General features: G+C 39.6%; 1 protein-coding gene and 1 non-coding gene across 3 annotated transcripts in view; one reads left to right on the top strand and one right to left on the bottom strand.

Moving 5' to 3' along the window:
- NEBL (nebulette) overlaps nucleotides 1-16,636 on the bottom strand; it is a 157,066-nt gene that overhangs the window by 91,851 nt on the left and 48,579 nt on the right. For both annotated transcript variants that reach the window (XM_044424582.1, XM_044424581.1), the window contains exons 3-4: nucleotides 7,088-7,172; nucleotides 3-110 (exon numbers count right to left, since the gene is read on the bottom strand). In XM_044424582.1, the coding sequence (XP_044280517.1) occupies nucleotides 3-110; nucleotides 7,088-7,172 (193 nt within the window). The remainder of the gene's footprint in view (nucleotides 1-2; nucleotides 111-7,087; nucleotides 7,173-16,636) is intronic.
- LOC123020999 lies at nucleotides 15,858-15,979 on the top strand. Its single transcript, XR_006414237.1, has one exon. It is a non-coding gene; the product is annotated as a U5 spliceosomal RNA (small nuclear RNA).

The raw sequence follows: 16,636 nt of genomic DNA, 5'->3' as shown, positions 1-16,636 counted from the left end.
ACATTACTGATTTGCTCCTGAGTCCTTTTCAGTCTTTGCAATTCTGGTGTGTCAGTTACAATGCTGAAACCTCTTCCTTTGCTTTCTTCAAAGTCTCGTTTGTATTTGACCTATCAAAAAAAAAATGAAGTTATATTATCTATGTCCTACCAGACAAGTAAACATGGCTTAGACAAGGAAACACTTTTAATCAATGTAACATATATTCTGCATCTACTTTTCACCTTGCAAAGCTGACTTGCATCTTGTATCACCATGAGGAAAGGTAAAATACCCAACCATGATTTCCTACCACTTGCATGAAACAAATTCAATTTATTTATCATTCTATTTATACCCTGACTTTTTTCCTCTTGCAAGGAACCCAAGGCAGCTTACATGGACTTTTCTTTTTCTTTTAATCTTCACAGCAACCACGAGGTGTAAACTATGCTGCTGAGTCTCAGCCTGATCACAGTTCTAACACTGCCCCAGTAAAGGCAGCTTAAGCCACTGATATTTGACTAGATATGCTAGGAAAGCACAGTATTTACATCCTGTAATTCTCCCTAAAATGGCAGATTGCATCTTGGATTAGTTTGACTCATTATCAGGTACCTACACCTCCCTTTCTCCTCTGCTGAAAGCCCTGCAAATAACAGTGATTTTTCAAATACATTATTTTAATGTGGCTGAAAAGTTCCACAATGAAATGCAGTTGGGCCTCCACATTCACAGAGGTTAGGGGTTTAGGACCCCTGCAAAAGTGTTAAAACCATGAATATCTCTAGCCACCGCCCCCAAACTTTAACTCTTAATACTGTTGACCAGGCATGTACTAGATTGCCCCCCCCCATGTGTGTGTGAGAGAGAGTGGGGGGGGGGAATACGTCTTAGATAACAACTGTGGTTCTTGCTATATAACCAGAAACAAAAAGTTAAAACTGTATTAAGAACAATAAAATGTCTTGAGGATTCTGAAATAAATCTGAACAAAAATCATTAGAAGAAAAGAGTGAAAGTGACAAGTAGCATAGAGCAACACAGAAAGAGCACCAAACGAACACCCTTTCAAGGCTGTATCTGATATACACTTTGATTGCTCCTTTTCGTAACAAAACTAAATGCGGCATGAAAATAATGCTATACTGGCTTCTTTAGTGCCCTGCCATCTCAATGGTATCGGGCATTGTCTGAGGGCCAGGAAAAACATTACTCCTGTCCTGGAATCCATGGAATCCACCCCCAATGTCTGAAGGCAAGGCATGCAAGGAGCTCATGCCTTGTTTGGAAGCAGAATCACACTACCAGGAAGCTGCTGGTACACTTATGCCTCTATACAAGGTCCATGATCCCCAAATGCAGCTACAAGAGGAGGCAGTGGGAGCCGCACAAAAGGCACACATGGCCCATTGGTTATGTATTTCCTGCTCTTTTCCAGGCATTCCAGAAGGAACCCTTTGCAGCTCTGTGTGGATAAATGCCAAAGGCTGGTCCTGATATGTTTTGAAGCCAAAGCATGTATTCTACCACTGAGCTACAGGCTCTTTTTAAAGGAATGTTAGTCCTCAGTCTTTTCTCCAACCCCTCAGCATTCATCATCTTGAAGTGCAGAGGCATCCATTTGTTTTGTCCTAAAGCTCACCACTAAGCAAATTGTTTTAGCAGTCTTTAAAATTGTACACAAAATTAACTTCTAAGTACAATTACGGAATACATGCTGCCACTCAAATTAAAAAAAAAAATCCTTTCCCAAAATTTTGCAGCCCTTTTGTCTCTCTACTTTCTGGTGGTAGAGATTTAAGACTATAGATGTACCAAGCACTAAGTAAACTGATTTAAAAATCTAGAGCTGTCACAATAATTACAGAGGATAGAATGATGGGATAACACCAACTGGTAAAGAACTGGGTGGTTACATATCATGTAGTTAACTGGGCAGTTATCCCTGTAAATACTTCCATGACCATCTGCAAGGGTTTGGTTTTTAAAAAGAAGAAGCTGTAAGGAACTTAACATTTACCAGTAAAACAGTGTGGACTCAAAGTCTTTAAATACAGAAACAGCAGAGCAGAATAAAAGTCAGTGACAGGATGGCATTTTGCTATGTTTGGGAAACAATCATGACCATAAATAAAAGGAAGGATGGTAATAGGTTGGTACAATTCAAGCTCCACTGGAATAGCATGCACGAAATTGTAATATCTGCAAAGGCCTGGATAAGAACGCTGAAGATACAGAATAAGATCCTACTGAGAAGATTCTAGAATTCTGATGCTTCACAATCCCCCAACCAGTCAGTGCAGGAGGAAGGGCACTGCCCATCTCTACATGGTAGGAAACTCAACCCTGAAGAGGGGCAAAATGGGTATTTTAATGGACAGAAAGGGAGGAGACCTCAACATATCCTGAGTCCTCTGCAACATTCCTCCCTTCTACGCCAAAACACCCCAGCTACACAGCAGAAAAAAGACCATCTAGGAGCAGGGAAGTGGAGATTGCCTGTAATCCTCCAAGTTTGGAGGCTTAGAGGCATCCTGATTGAACTGTACCATTAATGCATTCCCCCCTCCCCACATTAAGGTGTTAGAATACCTAACCTAAAGAAGCTCCAATGAAGATCTGTACCTGTAAGTAAAGGTTATCCCAGTGTTTCATTCAGGAGTGCACTAGATAACTGGTTTCCCTTCTAAGCCACCGTATTGCACCTGCTTCAACCCTCACCACTATTTTGAACTCAGCCCTGGCTGGTGAATCTTTAGTTTCTCCCACAAGTCCCAAGCCTGCTCACTCGTGCCTTAAAGACATAACTAACTACACTTTGTCCTGGTTTGGCCATGGCAAGCAAGCACTATTAATTGAAAACTGAACAAAAGTCCCCCTTCCCTACCCTTTGTAGCTGCCCCGGAGAAAGGAGGAGGCAGCATATGAACCTAACATTCATTCACATAATACCTGATAATTGTTTAACATCACACTCAAATACCATCACTGGGAAATTGAGGAAGGGGGGTGGGGGTGGCACTTGCTTGCAAATATGCCTACCTGTGTTCCTCCTACTGCATCCATGTACATGAATGTTATTATTCAGATTTTTTACCACAGCATCAATGGAGCAATCCTAAACATATTTACTTATTCACTAGAAAGGCTTGGGATTGAAGCCTAAGGCAATGAATAGCAACAGTGTGGGGGGGGGGGGGAACAGGACTTCTTTACACTTGGCAAAGAAAAAATAGGGTACTCCTTTGCTTTGCTCAAGTTATACGGTTATAGCTTTATGTTTGGCTAATTCCTACTGTTACAGGTAATAAAAAGTACTCCTTGTTCATGTAAGTGAATGCAAAAAGGACAAAAAGGGTCAGAGAGCTGTTCTGCTCAAAAAAATAAGTGTTAGTATATCAGTAGGTTTACTTAATACAGACAATACAAGCACATTCCTGGGTACACACAGAAACACATTCAGCAAAGAAAATGAAAAGGTTTACTGTGTTGATGGAGAGCCAGTGTGGAATGGTGGTCAGAATGCGGGACTGGGAACCCAGGATATCCCATGTTCTATTCCCTACCTGGTTATAAAGCTAACTGGGTGACTTTAAGCCTTTAAGACTCTCAGCCCAACCTATCTCACAGAGTTCTTGTGAGCATAAACTGGAATTAGACAAGCTGCTTTCGATTCCTTGCAAGAGGAAAAGGGTAGGATATACAGTAAATGCTAATAATAATAAATAATAAACATTGTGAAATTAAGAGCACAGACTTTCCCAGATGAAGGGAAAGAACAAGGGAGATGATATAAGTGATGGATAGATTCAGGTTTTCAAACTTCTCACTTTCTTCTCTTTCCAGCGTTATTCTGATCTTCTGTTTACCAACAGCTTGGCTTTCATCAGTTCTCCCTCTCTTCTCACTAACTTCGATGGAATGGGGGAGAATACATTTGGCATTAGTTACATGCCAGGTGGTATCACTTTCTGTCAACCATCTGGTCTCTGTTTGCTTTTGGTTAGGAGCACCAGTACCAAATGAAAAAGAAATTACTATTAATTTTCTAAAAACTAGCAAAAAGAAAATGCTAGCAGTAAAAAAAGGGAGAAAGAGAATAGCATCTGAGTGGGATGACAAGACAGAAGAAATTCCTTTTCAAAATAGTTGCAACATGGAAGTAGAAAAAAAATCCAGTTTGGCATTTAATAAAAAATTGTATTATAAATATTAAAATTGATTGGATTGATTTGTGTGAATTAAGTGAGAATGGATTGATTTGTGAAAAATTATTTATGGAACCAAGAAATCAGAAAAGAATCAAGTGCTCATTCTAAGCAAACTGGCTTTTATAACCAAGAAATCTAGAAGTATTTCATATTTCAAATGTCTATGCCAGTCACAAGAAAATCCTTGCTTGGAAACTTTATCATTATGTATAATACTTGTGTATAATGTGTCACTATACAGATTAATAACACAATTAACAGCCAGCTCCTGCCCTATGGAGCTAATATCTGGACCACAACACAATGAAACAAGATGGAGGCAAAGCAAACATGTGTTCAGTTCAATTACATAGAGCTCAATCAGGAAAGCAGAAGCTCTTTCAAACCAAGGGCCAGAGGGCATTGCATGGAAGCTCTCTGAAGTAGTTTTTCATGATGGATGGGCAAGAGGCCAAATGGAATGGAGCAACATTGCTTGAAATACCATCATATTTTAGCTTTAAGCTCTCACTTCCAGTAACTCAGCCTTAGGGGAGGCATTTCAAAGTGGGGATAACATTGTGCAAAAGGAAGGAAATGTTCCAATAATCAGTGCTTGAAGAATGGTGGTGAGGGCAGAGGGATGAGGAGAAAGCTTGTAAGGGCCAAATTAGCACACCAGGTCCCCATGTCTAAGGTTCTGTACCTCTCATCAAGATACTAGACCAAACTAGTTGCAATGGGAAATCTGTAATTTATTCATGTGCCTGTCCTGTCAATATACCTGAAGTAGGAGTGAGACCAGCCCTTTATACAATGAGGAGAATACAGGTGAGAATAAAATTGTGCCCAACATCTTATCTTACCTTTGCTAATGTGCATGTTTGGAATTCATTGCTGGCTTCATATGATAAACAAGCAGCACAATTTCACACTCCTTGTTCCCCATTACTCTATGGCTTCTGCACAGAGATCCTGGTTTACATTTAGCCAGAGTTCCCCATTACATCTAAGCTAGGGGAGTCTGGCTTAGTGTAAGTTTACAAACAAAGATCTCCTACAGAAATTGATACATTAGGAAAGGTGATAGCACGTTAATTTGAAATAACCTTCCAGAGCATTGGGAATGGCCTTCCATTCCACCACAGACAGCTTTCATCTGAAGTCTAACAAACAGTAGTTATCAACATTAATGATGTGCACAAACAGAATACTTCCTATGTTTTCACATGTCTTTAATATCTGAAACCCCTGAAAGAAAGGAAACCCACTCATATTTTTGCTTAATTATCTACCAAATGGACTAATTTCAAAGTGTTCCTGAAAAGGGAGGGAAGAATCTTTGTTTCTGGGATCCTTTGCAAAATTGCACTGTAGTAGAGAGTTGTTTACTTTCTCTGTAACTAGCTTACTTTTTATCTTTTTAACAGAACTGATTTTTTAAAAAAATACAATAATGCATTTTGCATGTAAATACTTAGTGGGAGTTATAGCGGCCTCACAAAGTTTACACAAAGCTGTGCATATATTTAGTCAGTACTAATCAGAACGTGGAAGGCTACGAGACAGACACATCTGCAGAAAAAGTTCACCGATTTCAAAAGTAACGGAACATGACAGAAGAAAAATCAATAGCTTTTTTTAAATAAAGTATTCTGCACTTAGTTCCAATTAACATTCAGGATGCACAGGAGAATATGTGTACCTGACATATTTGCATGCTGTTTTGAACCATACTTTTCACCCATTAGGCATTACATAATTAGGAAGTCACACCAGAAATCAATGTCTGTCATTCAATATTAGCATTTCAGATGACCTGGCCATTTGAAGGGTAATACAAAATGTTGTTACACTCTTTTGCACCAGTGATAAAAATAACTGTTAAGCAGGGAGAAAGAATGATATCAAACATCTAAATATGCAAACTACATTAGAAAGTCTGCTGTAACCATTTTTTAAACAACAGCTGCAGAGACTATGATGATGTGTGAAAACAGTTACTACACAATTATTATTGAACCAAGGTAACACTGGAAGCTTTTTGATTGCACAAAATCTTCAACAGACAGAAAGTGTCATGACTATTTCCTTCTGCTACCGAAGGCATGAGACTATATATACTCTGAATTCCCAAAACTTTAAGTAAACAATTAGAAATATTGTGAAAACCCCCTCTTGAGCATATCACTCATTACACACAACAAAATGGAGCTAATTCTTTGCATAAATCACATGTGTCACTTGCCTACCCTGGCCAGAGATTCAGATGATGTAATGTGCCGTAATAAATCAGGTGATTGCAGGTGTAGCCAGTCAAGACCTCCTCTGATCATGTGCATGAATCCTTTTGTTAGCCCCAAAGGGACTTAATCCTTTGCATGTTCTCTAAGCAAGTACATAGAAGGTTATGCTATGCTTCAAGCAAGCATGCAAACACAAAACACGCATGGTGATTGTCTCTGCCTCTGTCCTCTTGAAACCCTTTCCCAAGAACCCAGCATACTTAACTGGACCCAGGAAGGAGTTAAGGCTCCAGTCTTACCAACCCTCCACAGCCAAGAAGAGTGCTCTGCCTAGAATTTGGGTGCCCACCATTGTTGGATACTTGATTCGCAGACTGATTGGGCCCACTTGCAGCCAACGATAAGGAGGGACCTTCTCAACTGGCAAGTATTCACAGTGAGCCAGACAAAGACATACTCAGTATCACAGCAAGGAAGTATATTATGAAGATGAACTGATTCTGGTCACATGAGAATGTTTATCTGGAACAAAATATTACTTGCATGGGAGGCAAAAGCTGCACACATTCTTCAAACCAGCCCTTACTGCTAAAACCAAGGTGAGGCTGTTTTAGAAGAATGGATCCCCATTGCCCATAGTAATATTACAGAAAATAATTCACTGATTACCTGGCTTTGCAATTCACTTTGTTGTTTCAGTCGAAGGTTTTCCGGTGTATCTGCCACTGTAGTAAAAGACTGCTTTGGATAGTGACTGGAACAAAAGTAAAAGAAAATTAAAAACAGCAATTAATGATAAGAAGTAAGCACATTATTAGCATTGTGTTATCAACTGTACTTCAAGCAGAAGCAGCAGTAGCAATCAGCCTACAGCAACTAGTGTCAGTCCTGCTGTAAACCACACAGAGAGCTTCAGCTGGCACAAATTCCGTTTGCACCCATCTCTGGGTGCTCATTTGAGGGGGACCTATGCTGAAAGTCCCTGGACCTCAAGCTGGAGGTTCAACCTTAGTTACATCACTGGTTTCACATTAGTTTACTTGAGATTTTACAAAAGCTATACTAATTAAAGTTGAAGGTAGAGTTTTGCCACAGCCTTTTGTCACTAGCTAGTTGACTCTGGAAACCTAGTTTGGACGAGTTGGCTTACACTACCACTGGTTCAGACTTAAATATAAAGCTGCAATTTAATCAGTAAAAAGCTGCCTGTCCAACCAGATGCTTTCTCCCATCCTGTTCTTCCAGGTAACTTTGTGCTCTATGCAAAACCACCACACCCGTGCCATGCCAGCCTGTCCTTTATTCTGCCTCTCACTGGCTGCCACCCTATGTGCTCAATACATTCCTGTTTCTGGACTTAATTTTCTTCTGCACTGCTCTTTAGATGCTAATTCATGTCTATACCATGACTGTTCATCTCCCTCTCCTTCCAAGCAAGCCCAGACAATAGCTTTCTAACTAAAAGGCTTTATTATGTTAATCTGACTGATCAGCTAGGTCAGCTTTAACGTACAAATGAAGACTATGGCAGCAACAATATGTCAATAACAAAAGAAACAAGCAAAGTTAGCATACTGGACAGCAGAGAAAAGTGGCTTAATGATAAGAAGTTGATTCCAAACTGAGTACTTCTCCTCCCTTCCAAGCTGAAATAACCAAACCATACCCTCAGGATGCCCTCCTGCAAAGAGGGTCTAATGCTTCTCAGCTGCCCTCTTTACCTGACCCTTTATTCTGGGACTAATGAATGATGTTTGGTCTGCCTTCCTCCTCCTCATTAGCATGCTCACTACGCTTTCCCATAGTATTTGAAACTGATTTGCTTCTCAGAGACTGCCTGGTCTATCTCTGGGTCCATTGGGTCCTGGGTCATTTACTTCAAAATGTGGTAAGCCAACCCTACTGTATTTGGGGGCCCTCCTGCTCATTTTGCTGAGTCCATGGATATATACTCCAAAATCCTGCCTGGCAGCATACTCCTTGCTTCCACCAAGATCTGGTCATCCTATCCACCTTGCTTCTTCCCACATGCAGCACTATTCCTGTTATTAGTCCTGCCTTTGAAAATAGAGACCCCCCCACCCCAATCCTGATGTTGGACCAATCTTGTGAACTACAGTCTTAACTTTTAGATCTTCATTCTGTAGTTATTGCATTGTTCTTGTTCTTATGTCCCATCAAGTCATCTCTGTAACCTATTCTACTATTATGTCTCCCTTTTGGCATTTAACTGATTACAAGCTCTGAACCTTGACTTGGCTACAGATCTTGTTCAGTCCAGAGTTTCATACAAATCTTAGAATTCAGCTTCCTCTACTGCTAACTAACTTACTTGGATGAAATAATTTCACATATATGCAGTAAAGAAGTTGCCCAATTAGAGGAAGTATAGTTGTTTAAAATATACACTTAACCAACTAATTGATTAAATCTATAAATGAACACAAATATTTTAGAAGTTTTAAGTGATTGTGGTTCTTTTATAGCTTATTGTGCAATACATTTTATTCTTTCAAGTATTTCTGTTGTATTTTATATTTTTAACTGTGCAGTGTTAGATGCTAATCCATGTCTGTACCATGGCTGTTCATCTCTCCCTCCTTCCAAGCAAACGCAGACAATGGCTTTCTAACTAAAAGGCTTTATTTTAAAATGCCATTTCAGTTTTTAACTGGACAAAATCTACATAGAGAATATTAGTTATTCAGTGGATTAGAAATGTACTAAATAAATATATGTTGATGATAAAAGAGTACTTCACATGTTTTTACAAAACGCATGCATAAGTTATGACTTGTCCCATTTTAGAGGCAGCATCAACCCCTCTCCCTCTCCTCTCTCACACACGCGCGCGCGCACACACGCACACACTCATATACCAGGGAATGTTTCTGCTAAGAGAGGGGTGAGCAAATGTCAGGCTTGTGATTTTTATTAGAGCCCAAATTTCACCACTGATGCCAGATTCAAGCATACACTTAAAACTGAAGACATCTAAACAAGTTTATTCTGAGTAGCAAAACTGAACTGAGCTCACAGTCCTTTGACACAAAAATCCACTCTATTACTGTTCCCAACAAGCTTTCTTCCTTTCAGCTCACAAAGCATAATTTTAGTCAGTCTATTGTTCTATTATAAATGTGAATCACCAATCCTTGCTGATCTACTGCAAATCAACAAGAGATCTACTAGCAGATTCCAGTCTAGCTGCTATCCACCCTTGCTCTAAGATGCCACACACCACCCACAATATTTCCAAGTTCTTACATTAAAATTAACAGTTGTTCATTTTAACTATGACTTAATCACAAGCACTTCTGGCAACAGTTTAAAAGACTGACGGACTAATACTGCAATCCATACATGTCTACTCAGAAATATGTCCCAGTGAATTAAGTAGATCTTATGTAATTCTGCACAGAATTGCAGCCCAAAAGTTGTAGCCACAATATTCTACTCCAGGAACTAACTCAGGAATGTTAAAGTATTCTGTTGAACTGGCCTAGATGATGTTTGTGGAGTTTGAACAAGAGATGGGACGTGCACTGGGCATACTGTATGAGTGAGATTCTAGAAAATAGAAATTGATGTTTAAAATGGGAGAGAATGGGAAGCAAAGGCAGAATTAATGAAAACTCAATGCCCTTGCCATAACTTTGTACAGCAAGAGTTTATATGGTTGCATACCTAGTGCCATATCAACAGAGATGAAAACATACAAGTTTGTGCAGGCTTCACACTTGGGCTACCTGGAACAAGCAATGTGATACTCTAATCCTTAGTGACAGATGTGCATATAATTTGCAAAGTGTTACCACCTTGCTCACAGCTCTTACTTTGTGTGCAAACTGAGCCACTGCCAAGCTGCATACAAAGCACCTATCACCATTCCACCACCAAAAGGTCAACCCTATTAGCATTAATAGTGTACGCATGTTGTCTAACATAAATGGCAAATGGATTCAAGTAGGTACACCACAAAGATTGAAAAACCCTGCTCAGCATCCACTTCTTCAAGCTGAACTATTATATGCCTGTCATATGTTGTTATTTCAAATACAGTTGTAAAATGCTCAGGCAAGTGGCATCACATATTTACAAAGCTGTAAACTGACAGTCTTTATCAGTTCATCCTGCCTTCCTAGGTTCTTTTCTGAATTACTATACTAAAAATTTAAACATTTAAAATTTAAGGTTTACCACACCTACTCTTGCTTGCAGCAAGTGCACTGCCGGGAATTTATTTATATGCCTTCACATGATCTTAAATTCCAAACAGAAAGAACAGAGACTCAATTTGTTAATGTAAAGCTGTGTGACATTTGGGTGTCAAGACTTCTATTTTCCCCCCATTTGGTCCCTAGCTTTCCAAATTAGTCATCATATATTTGTTCCAAGCAAATGAATGCAATTCTTCTACATAACAGGATAATTGGAGTATTACATACTAAAGACAAATATGGATGGTACAATGACCAGGCCAGATTTTGCAGCTGCCTTATAGTTAGTGAAAATAGCTTATCACAAATTCCAGTTATGGATACAAAAAGGGAGAGAAGAATGCCTCTCATATCCAGAAGCCTCTTAAAAGAAATGGACTGTGACCCATATTAGCTGCCCACACAACAGCCTAGCACATAGCAAAGAGCCAATGTAGCACAGTGGTTAGAATGTTCGACTGGGATTCAGGAGACCCAACTTCTAGTCCCCACTTGGCCATGAAGGTCTCTGGGTAGTCTTGGCCCAGTAACTGATTCTTAGCCTAACTTAGCTCACAGCATTTATGTGAGAATAAAGGGAAAAGGAGGATGAAAATTATGTAAGTTTCCTCAGATTCCTTGCAGGAGAAAAGCAGGATATAAATAAAACAAACAAGTATCACTGTCTGCAAAACAAAAGGAATATGGATTGGTGCCCTGCGCAAGCCCTGATCCTCTGCAGATACATGAAACTGGGGCAAAAAAGGACTTGTGCCTTCCCAACTTGCTTTAACACAAAGAATGTCTGATTCTCACCTACCTTCATTTTGTTCAATATTCCCTTTCCAGCTTTATAAAAATATAGAATTTTATATACATTCAGCATTTCAAAGTCTTCAATATTGAAAATCTGGATGGAAAGCTCTAAATCCAGAGAGAGAGATATCCAGAGATAACCGTACAACTATCATGTAGCCATCCTTGCATTTTTTTCTATAGCCTTAAGACATTATTTTGCAACCACTTCTTATATTATTCAGTAAACAGAAATATGTATACCTCTAAAATTTGGGTGCCACACAAGTATTGGTTTCTGGTTAGAGCAGACATACAAAAATATAATTGGTGGACAGAAAGCCAACACTCAGATTACTTGCGAATATTACAGAAATACTTAATTAGGCAAATGTATTGTATCAAGCAAATGTATTGTATCAAGTACTTCTCTTAAGTGCCATTGCAAAGAGGATAGCCCAGGTCCTTGACAAATTTGAGTTAATGAAGTCATGACATAACTAACTTATTCTCTCGTTTCAGACAGGAGAGTTGGAGGTGGTATTGTAGGCCTTCTAATCCAAACCTCTAATCCAAACTTCTAATCTCTTTAAGACTTTGTTTCATAATTGTGTGGGTCTTTCCTCATGAAATTTACACTGACTTGGAAAACAGGGCATAAATTCCATGGGAAAGACCAACGTAAACAGCTTCCATAAGTAACTGAATAATTTATTCTCAGCTGTACAGGAGCTTGCTGGCAAATAGATGGAAGCCATTTATTTCTCAAGATGTCCCAGTGCATCTTGAGTTGTGGCATGGGCATCACAAGGGTCACATATAACCCTCAACAAATTTCCCTTTCATGTCTCCAATTCTCCAGACACTTGCTCTCTGGATCACCCCCTCTGGGAATGGCTTCTTCTGCCATGTGTATGCGCAACCACAAATGAAGTAGAAAAAGGGCAGAGTGACACAGGGAAAGAAAGAGTTACACAGTCCTGCCACCTCTACCCATCAACTACAGCCTCCAACTGACTTTTCTGGAGGTTTATTGGTCCTGTACAGGAAAAAGGGTACTATACCTATGTTCCAGGGCAGGGATGAGCAACCTCTTGAGGATGTCAGGGTACTTTGGCTTACAATTCCCATTATGTTTCTCCATTGACTAAAACATCTGCAGGGCCACAAGTTGCCCACCCCTGCTCTACTAAAATGTCTTTCTGCCAGCTCTGAGTTCCCCCCAGTGATATCAACTGTGCCCTGAAGGACCAAGGTATAGCAGAGCCATCCCCATTCTTAACAGAATTCTGTGCAGTTCCTAAAATACAGGAACAGCAAGCTGCATCCACAGATGTTAGCAATTTATTACTCTGTCTGTTCATTGTGCCAACAGCTGCCATCTTGGAAAGCAACAGCAGAGTCAATAAGCACCAATGTGCATGTATATGAATGCTCTGGGTCCAAGGACTGAGACTTCAAACTGGATCCCAAGAAAGATCCACACAGCAAAGCATTCTCCACTTGGCTATATCAACGCATGTTTGCTATCATGCCAACACTAGTTCTGTGGCATAATGAAAGATGCCTGAGTGACAGGAGAAGGATGGCAGTTGGGAAACTGGTGCTTGGCTGATGATTGAATAGCAGCTCCCCACTTCCCAATTTGCAGCTGGACCTTCTACATGGAGATGGAGCCAGGAGAAGAAAGGTATTTGGGTCTGTAGAAGTCTGAAGGAGAGTGATGCAAATAGAAGTGCATTCTGAACCAATGGTGTAGCAGAGCCAGGGTTTCAAGGAATGCCAAACCAGCACTGCTTGATCAACAGGGAAGGTGGCATCACCTGTCTCCCCCACACCCCTGAAATCTCCTCTGGGCTTAGCAGTGATCCTTACAGTAACTGAGGGGAAATTACATTTCCCAGGAACAGTATACAGCCATGCGCTATCTCAATTGTACACAGTATTCTGGAGTTGTCTGGTCTTGAATGAGCAACTAAGAGCCAATAGCTTTATAAAAGACCTATTCCTAGTAGAGACCGCTTATTGATAAGGATCGATATAGCTGCCTTCATTTTTGCCTTCTTGTCTCTCAGGATAAGCACCTTGCACTTCAAAATGTACCACCACACCACTGTTGATGATGGCATGGGCCTCAGGGAAACTTAAAAGCTGACCTTTCTTCTGTAGCTTAGCCTCAGCTTCCTGGATTCAGAGGTAAGCTTTCTCTGAATATGCAGGTTGCTTACAGCTTTCATTTTCAATGGAATGACGTCTGCAGACACAAATGGGGTATAACTGCTAGGAACTGTATGACATGGTAGGAGGGGTATCATTACTCTGGGGAAGCAGATGCCCCATTCCTTATGATCAACCCCTTGACAATATCATTGGCCAAACACGTTGAACTGGGGTGCAGGAAATCCAGGTCCTACTTCCTGCCCAGCCATGAGGCTTGTTGAGTGACTAATGGCCAGTCACTGATTTTCAGTCAAATGTGTGGTTGTGAGGATAAAATGGAAAGAAAAGTCATCCTGTAAACTGCCTTGGGTTCCTTGCAGGAGTAAAAAGGATGAGATATAAATATGAAAGATAAATAAACATAATAAACATTATTTGGGAAATTCACACATACATACTATTTGGAACTGGCTGCATGAATTCATATGAATCAAATCAGCAATACCCACACTTTGCAAGAAAGAAGTTTGGAAAGTTTTGATTTTATTGGATCTTTGGTATGAAGCTCCCTTTAAAGTAAGAATTTCTCTTTGAAGCATGACTTGAGATCTGCTTTCTACTGTGCACTCTGCTCTTTGAAGTTCACCATTAGAATATCACTGATAGCAGAAAACTGGTAAAATGACATTTGAAACAGTAAAAAAAAAGTCTACAGAACATGCTGTGTACATAATGCTGAAAGATTGGAGGCAAGGGATAATTATCAAAATTTTAATTCGGCTGAGAGAAAGCAGGGTGGGACAATAATAATATTGTAGCCCATATTAGTGCTATTACAGTCAACCCACTGAAATGAATGGGACTTAAGTTAGCAATGACTAATGGTTGTCCATTTCATTTCAATGCTTATTTTCTTGTTCATTTCATGTCAACACTTAATAAAACAATAGGAGAATATAAGAAAAACGTCCAAGTACAGTTATTTTTGCCTCCACATTAATCCTGAAATACATTTGAAATCAAGGAGGGAAGGAAAGTGACATTGAAGCCAGGCAGAACAAAGCAGCAAGGATGAGAGAACAGAGAAACAGGGAGGAATATTTTTCCAATTTTTTTTCACTGTCCCATACATGTTAAAATTTGAAAAACATTAGACAAGGTGCCTGCATGTTTAAAGACTGTTAAAGCGATGGAATTTCAGTGAAAAAATAATACCTAATTCCAAACAGGCACAGCAACCTGAATGACTGATTTCTCCATGAGATAATGTCACAAAGGATTTTGCAAGAAAGACTAGACTCCACGCCAGGCTGAAAATGCCAATGCAGACATCAGCACTGGCTACAGTAGACAAAACTGTCTCCCTGCAACACTGCACGGCAATAACACACAAAGGAATTTACTCTTCTCTGGTGTTGGGCATGTTTGTGGACGTGCATAAATGAAGGATGGAGAACATTAGGTGAGCCAGATATTACCAGACTGCAACTCCCATCATAACCCACCATTAGCTATGCTGACCAGGACTAATGGGAACTGAAGTCCTCAAATCCCATCCCTGCTGTAACTGTTTCACGTGTTCTCTGTGTGTATGCGTGCTGGCCATTTCAGAAAATAATGGTATAATCCTCCTGGTTTGACATACCATCATTCATTCCGTGGGAAAGAACAGAACAAAAAAAAATTCTTTTATGCTATTCCAACTGACATAAAAGAATAAATTTCTTTAAATAGCCCTATTAACTTCCAACTAACAAACTATAAATTTAAGTGGTATTTCACTCTTTACAGATCTGCCCCCACAAAAATACAGTCTGTTTGAAATTCCCAGCACTTACTTGTTTCATGTATTTTTAACAGGATTTATATCCTGCCCTATATCTAATAAGATTCCTTAGTGTTAAACAATAAGGGAGGGAAATAATCATAATAAAGAATTAAAATATTTGCATTCAAATTTTGCCAATAAATGCATGGTTGGCCAGTCAGGGAAGCCTTGTTTAGATAAAAATGTCTTCAGTGGCAGATGCCAAAAACAGAGTATCATCCGTGACTGTTTGACAGTATCAAGCAGGGAGTTCCACAGATAGCCAACACATTGAAAGCTCTACTCCAGGTGGACTCCAAAAGGACCACAGGTCCATTCAAGACCATCAGGAGCACTACTACACTTCTGTGCTATGCATTACCTCACCCACTGCCACAATCATGATACAATTTGCATGCTCGCCCACACATACTCCGTGCAACTGATTTTTTAAATGTAAAATTAAGATGAGATAAGAGGTCTCTGGTTTCTCTTCAGACTGCATAAATCTTTTGCCTTTTTCTAAAGATTTCCACAGAAAGGAACATTTGCATTGAGAACCAGTATGGTTTGGTGGTTGGAGTGTTGGATTTGCAATCTGGAAGAGACAAGTTTTAGTCCTATTTGGCCCTGAAGCTCGTTGGGTCACACTGGACCAGTCATACTCGCAGCCCAACCTACTTCACAGGGTTGTCACTGTGAGGATAAAATGCAGCTCTGTAAGCCTCAGAGGAGGAAAAAGGTCAGGATATAAATGCAATGCCATCAACATCTTATCATAAGTCATTTTCTTCAGTCCCAAAGTGCAGTCATATTACACAGTAGCAAATCTCTACACAACAGAAACAAACTTAGCTGTGACAAGTTTTCTCACAGAGCACAAATCACCTTTGCAACTCTCAACACACTTTGACACCTTCCATATCGTAAGTCCCCTATAGCCTTACTTGGCTTAACATCTCTGAAAGTGGTCTTGTTTCTCAAGGAGCAGGCCTTTTGTTTTCAGGATTCATGGACAAATGCTTTAATAGTTCAAACAGGAAGGTATAAACTACCTAGGAAGGTATAAACTACCTACAACTACAACTTTTGCTATATGAATGGATTGCATGTAGATGCTAACATCAAACAGATAAGTTATTTATTTGATCCACTTTTGCTTAATCCTATATATAATTGTTAGAATTCCACAATTCAATTATATATAGGATTAAGCAAAGGATTATATATATATATATATATATATATATATATATA

Source organism: Varanus komodoensis, unplaced genomic scaffold, assembly GCF_004798865.1.
Source record: "Varanus komodoensis strain SLA01 unplaced genomic scaffold, ASM479886v1 scaffold15, whole genome shotgun sequence".
Taxonomy (NCBI): Eukaryota; Metazoa; Chordata; class Lepidosauria; order Squamata; family Varanidae; genus Varanus; species Varanus komodoensis.
This window is presented reverse-complemented; position numbering and strand designations above follow the sequence as displayed.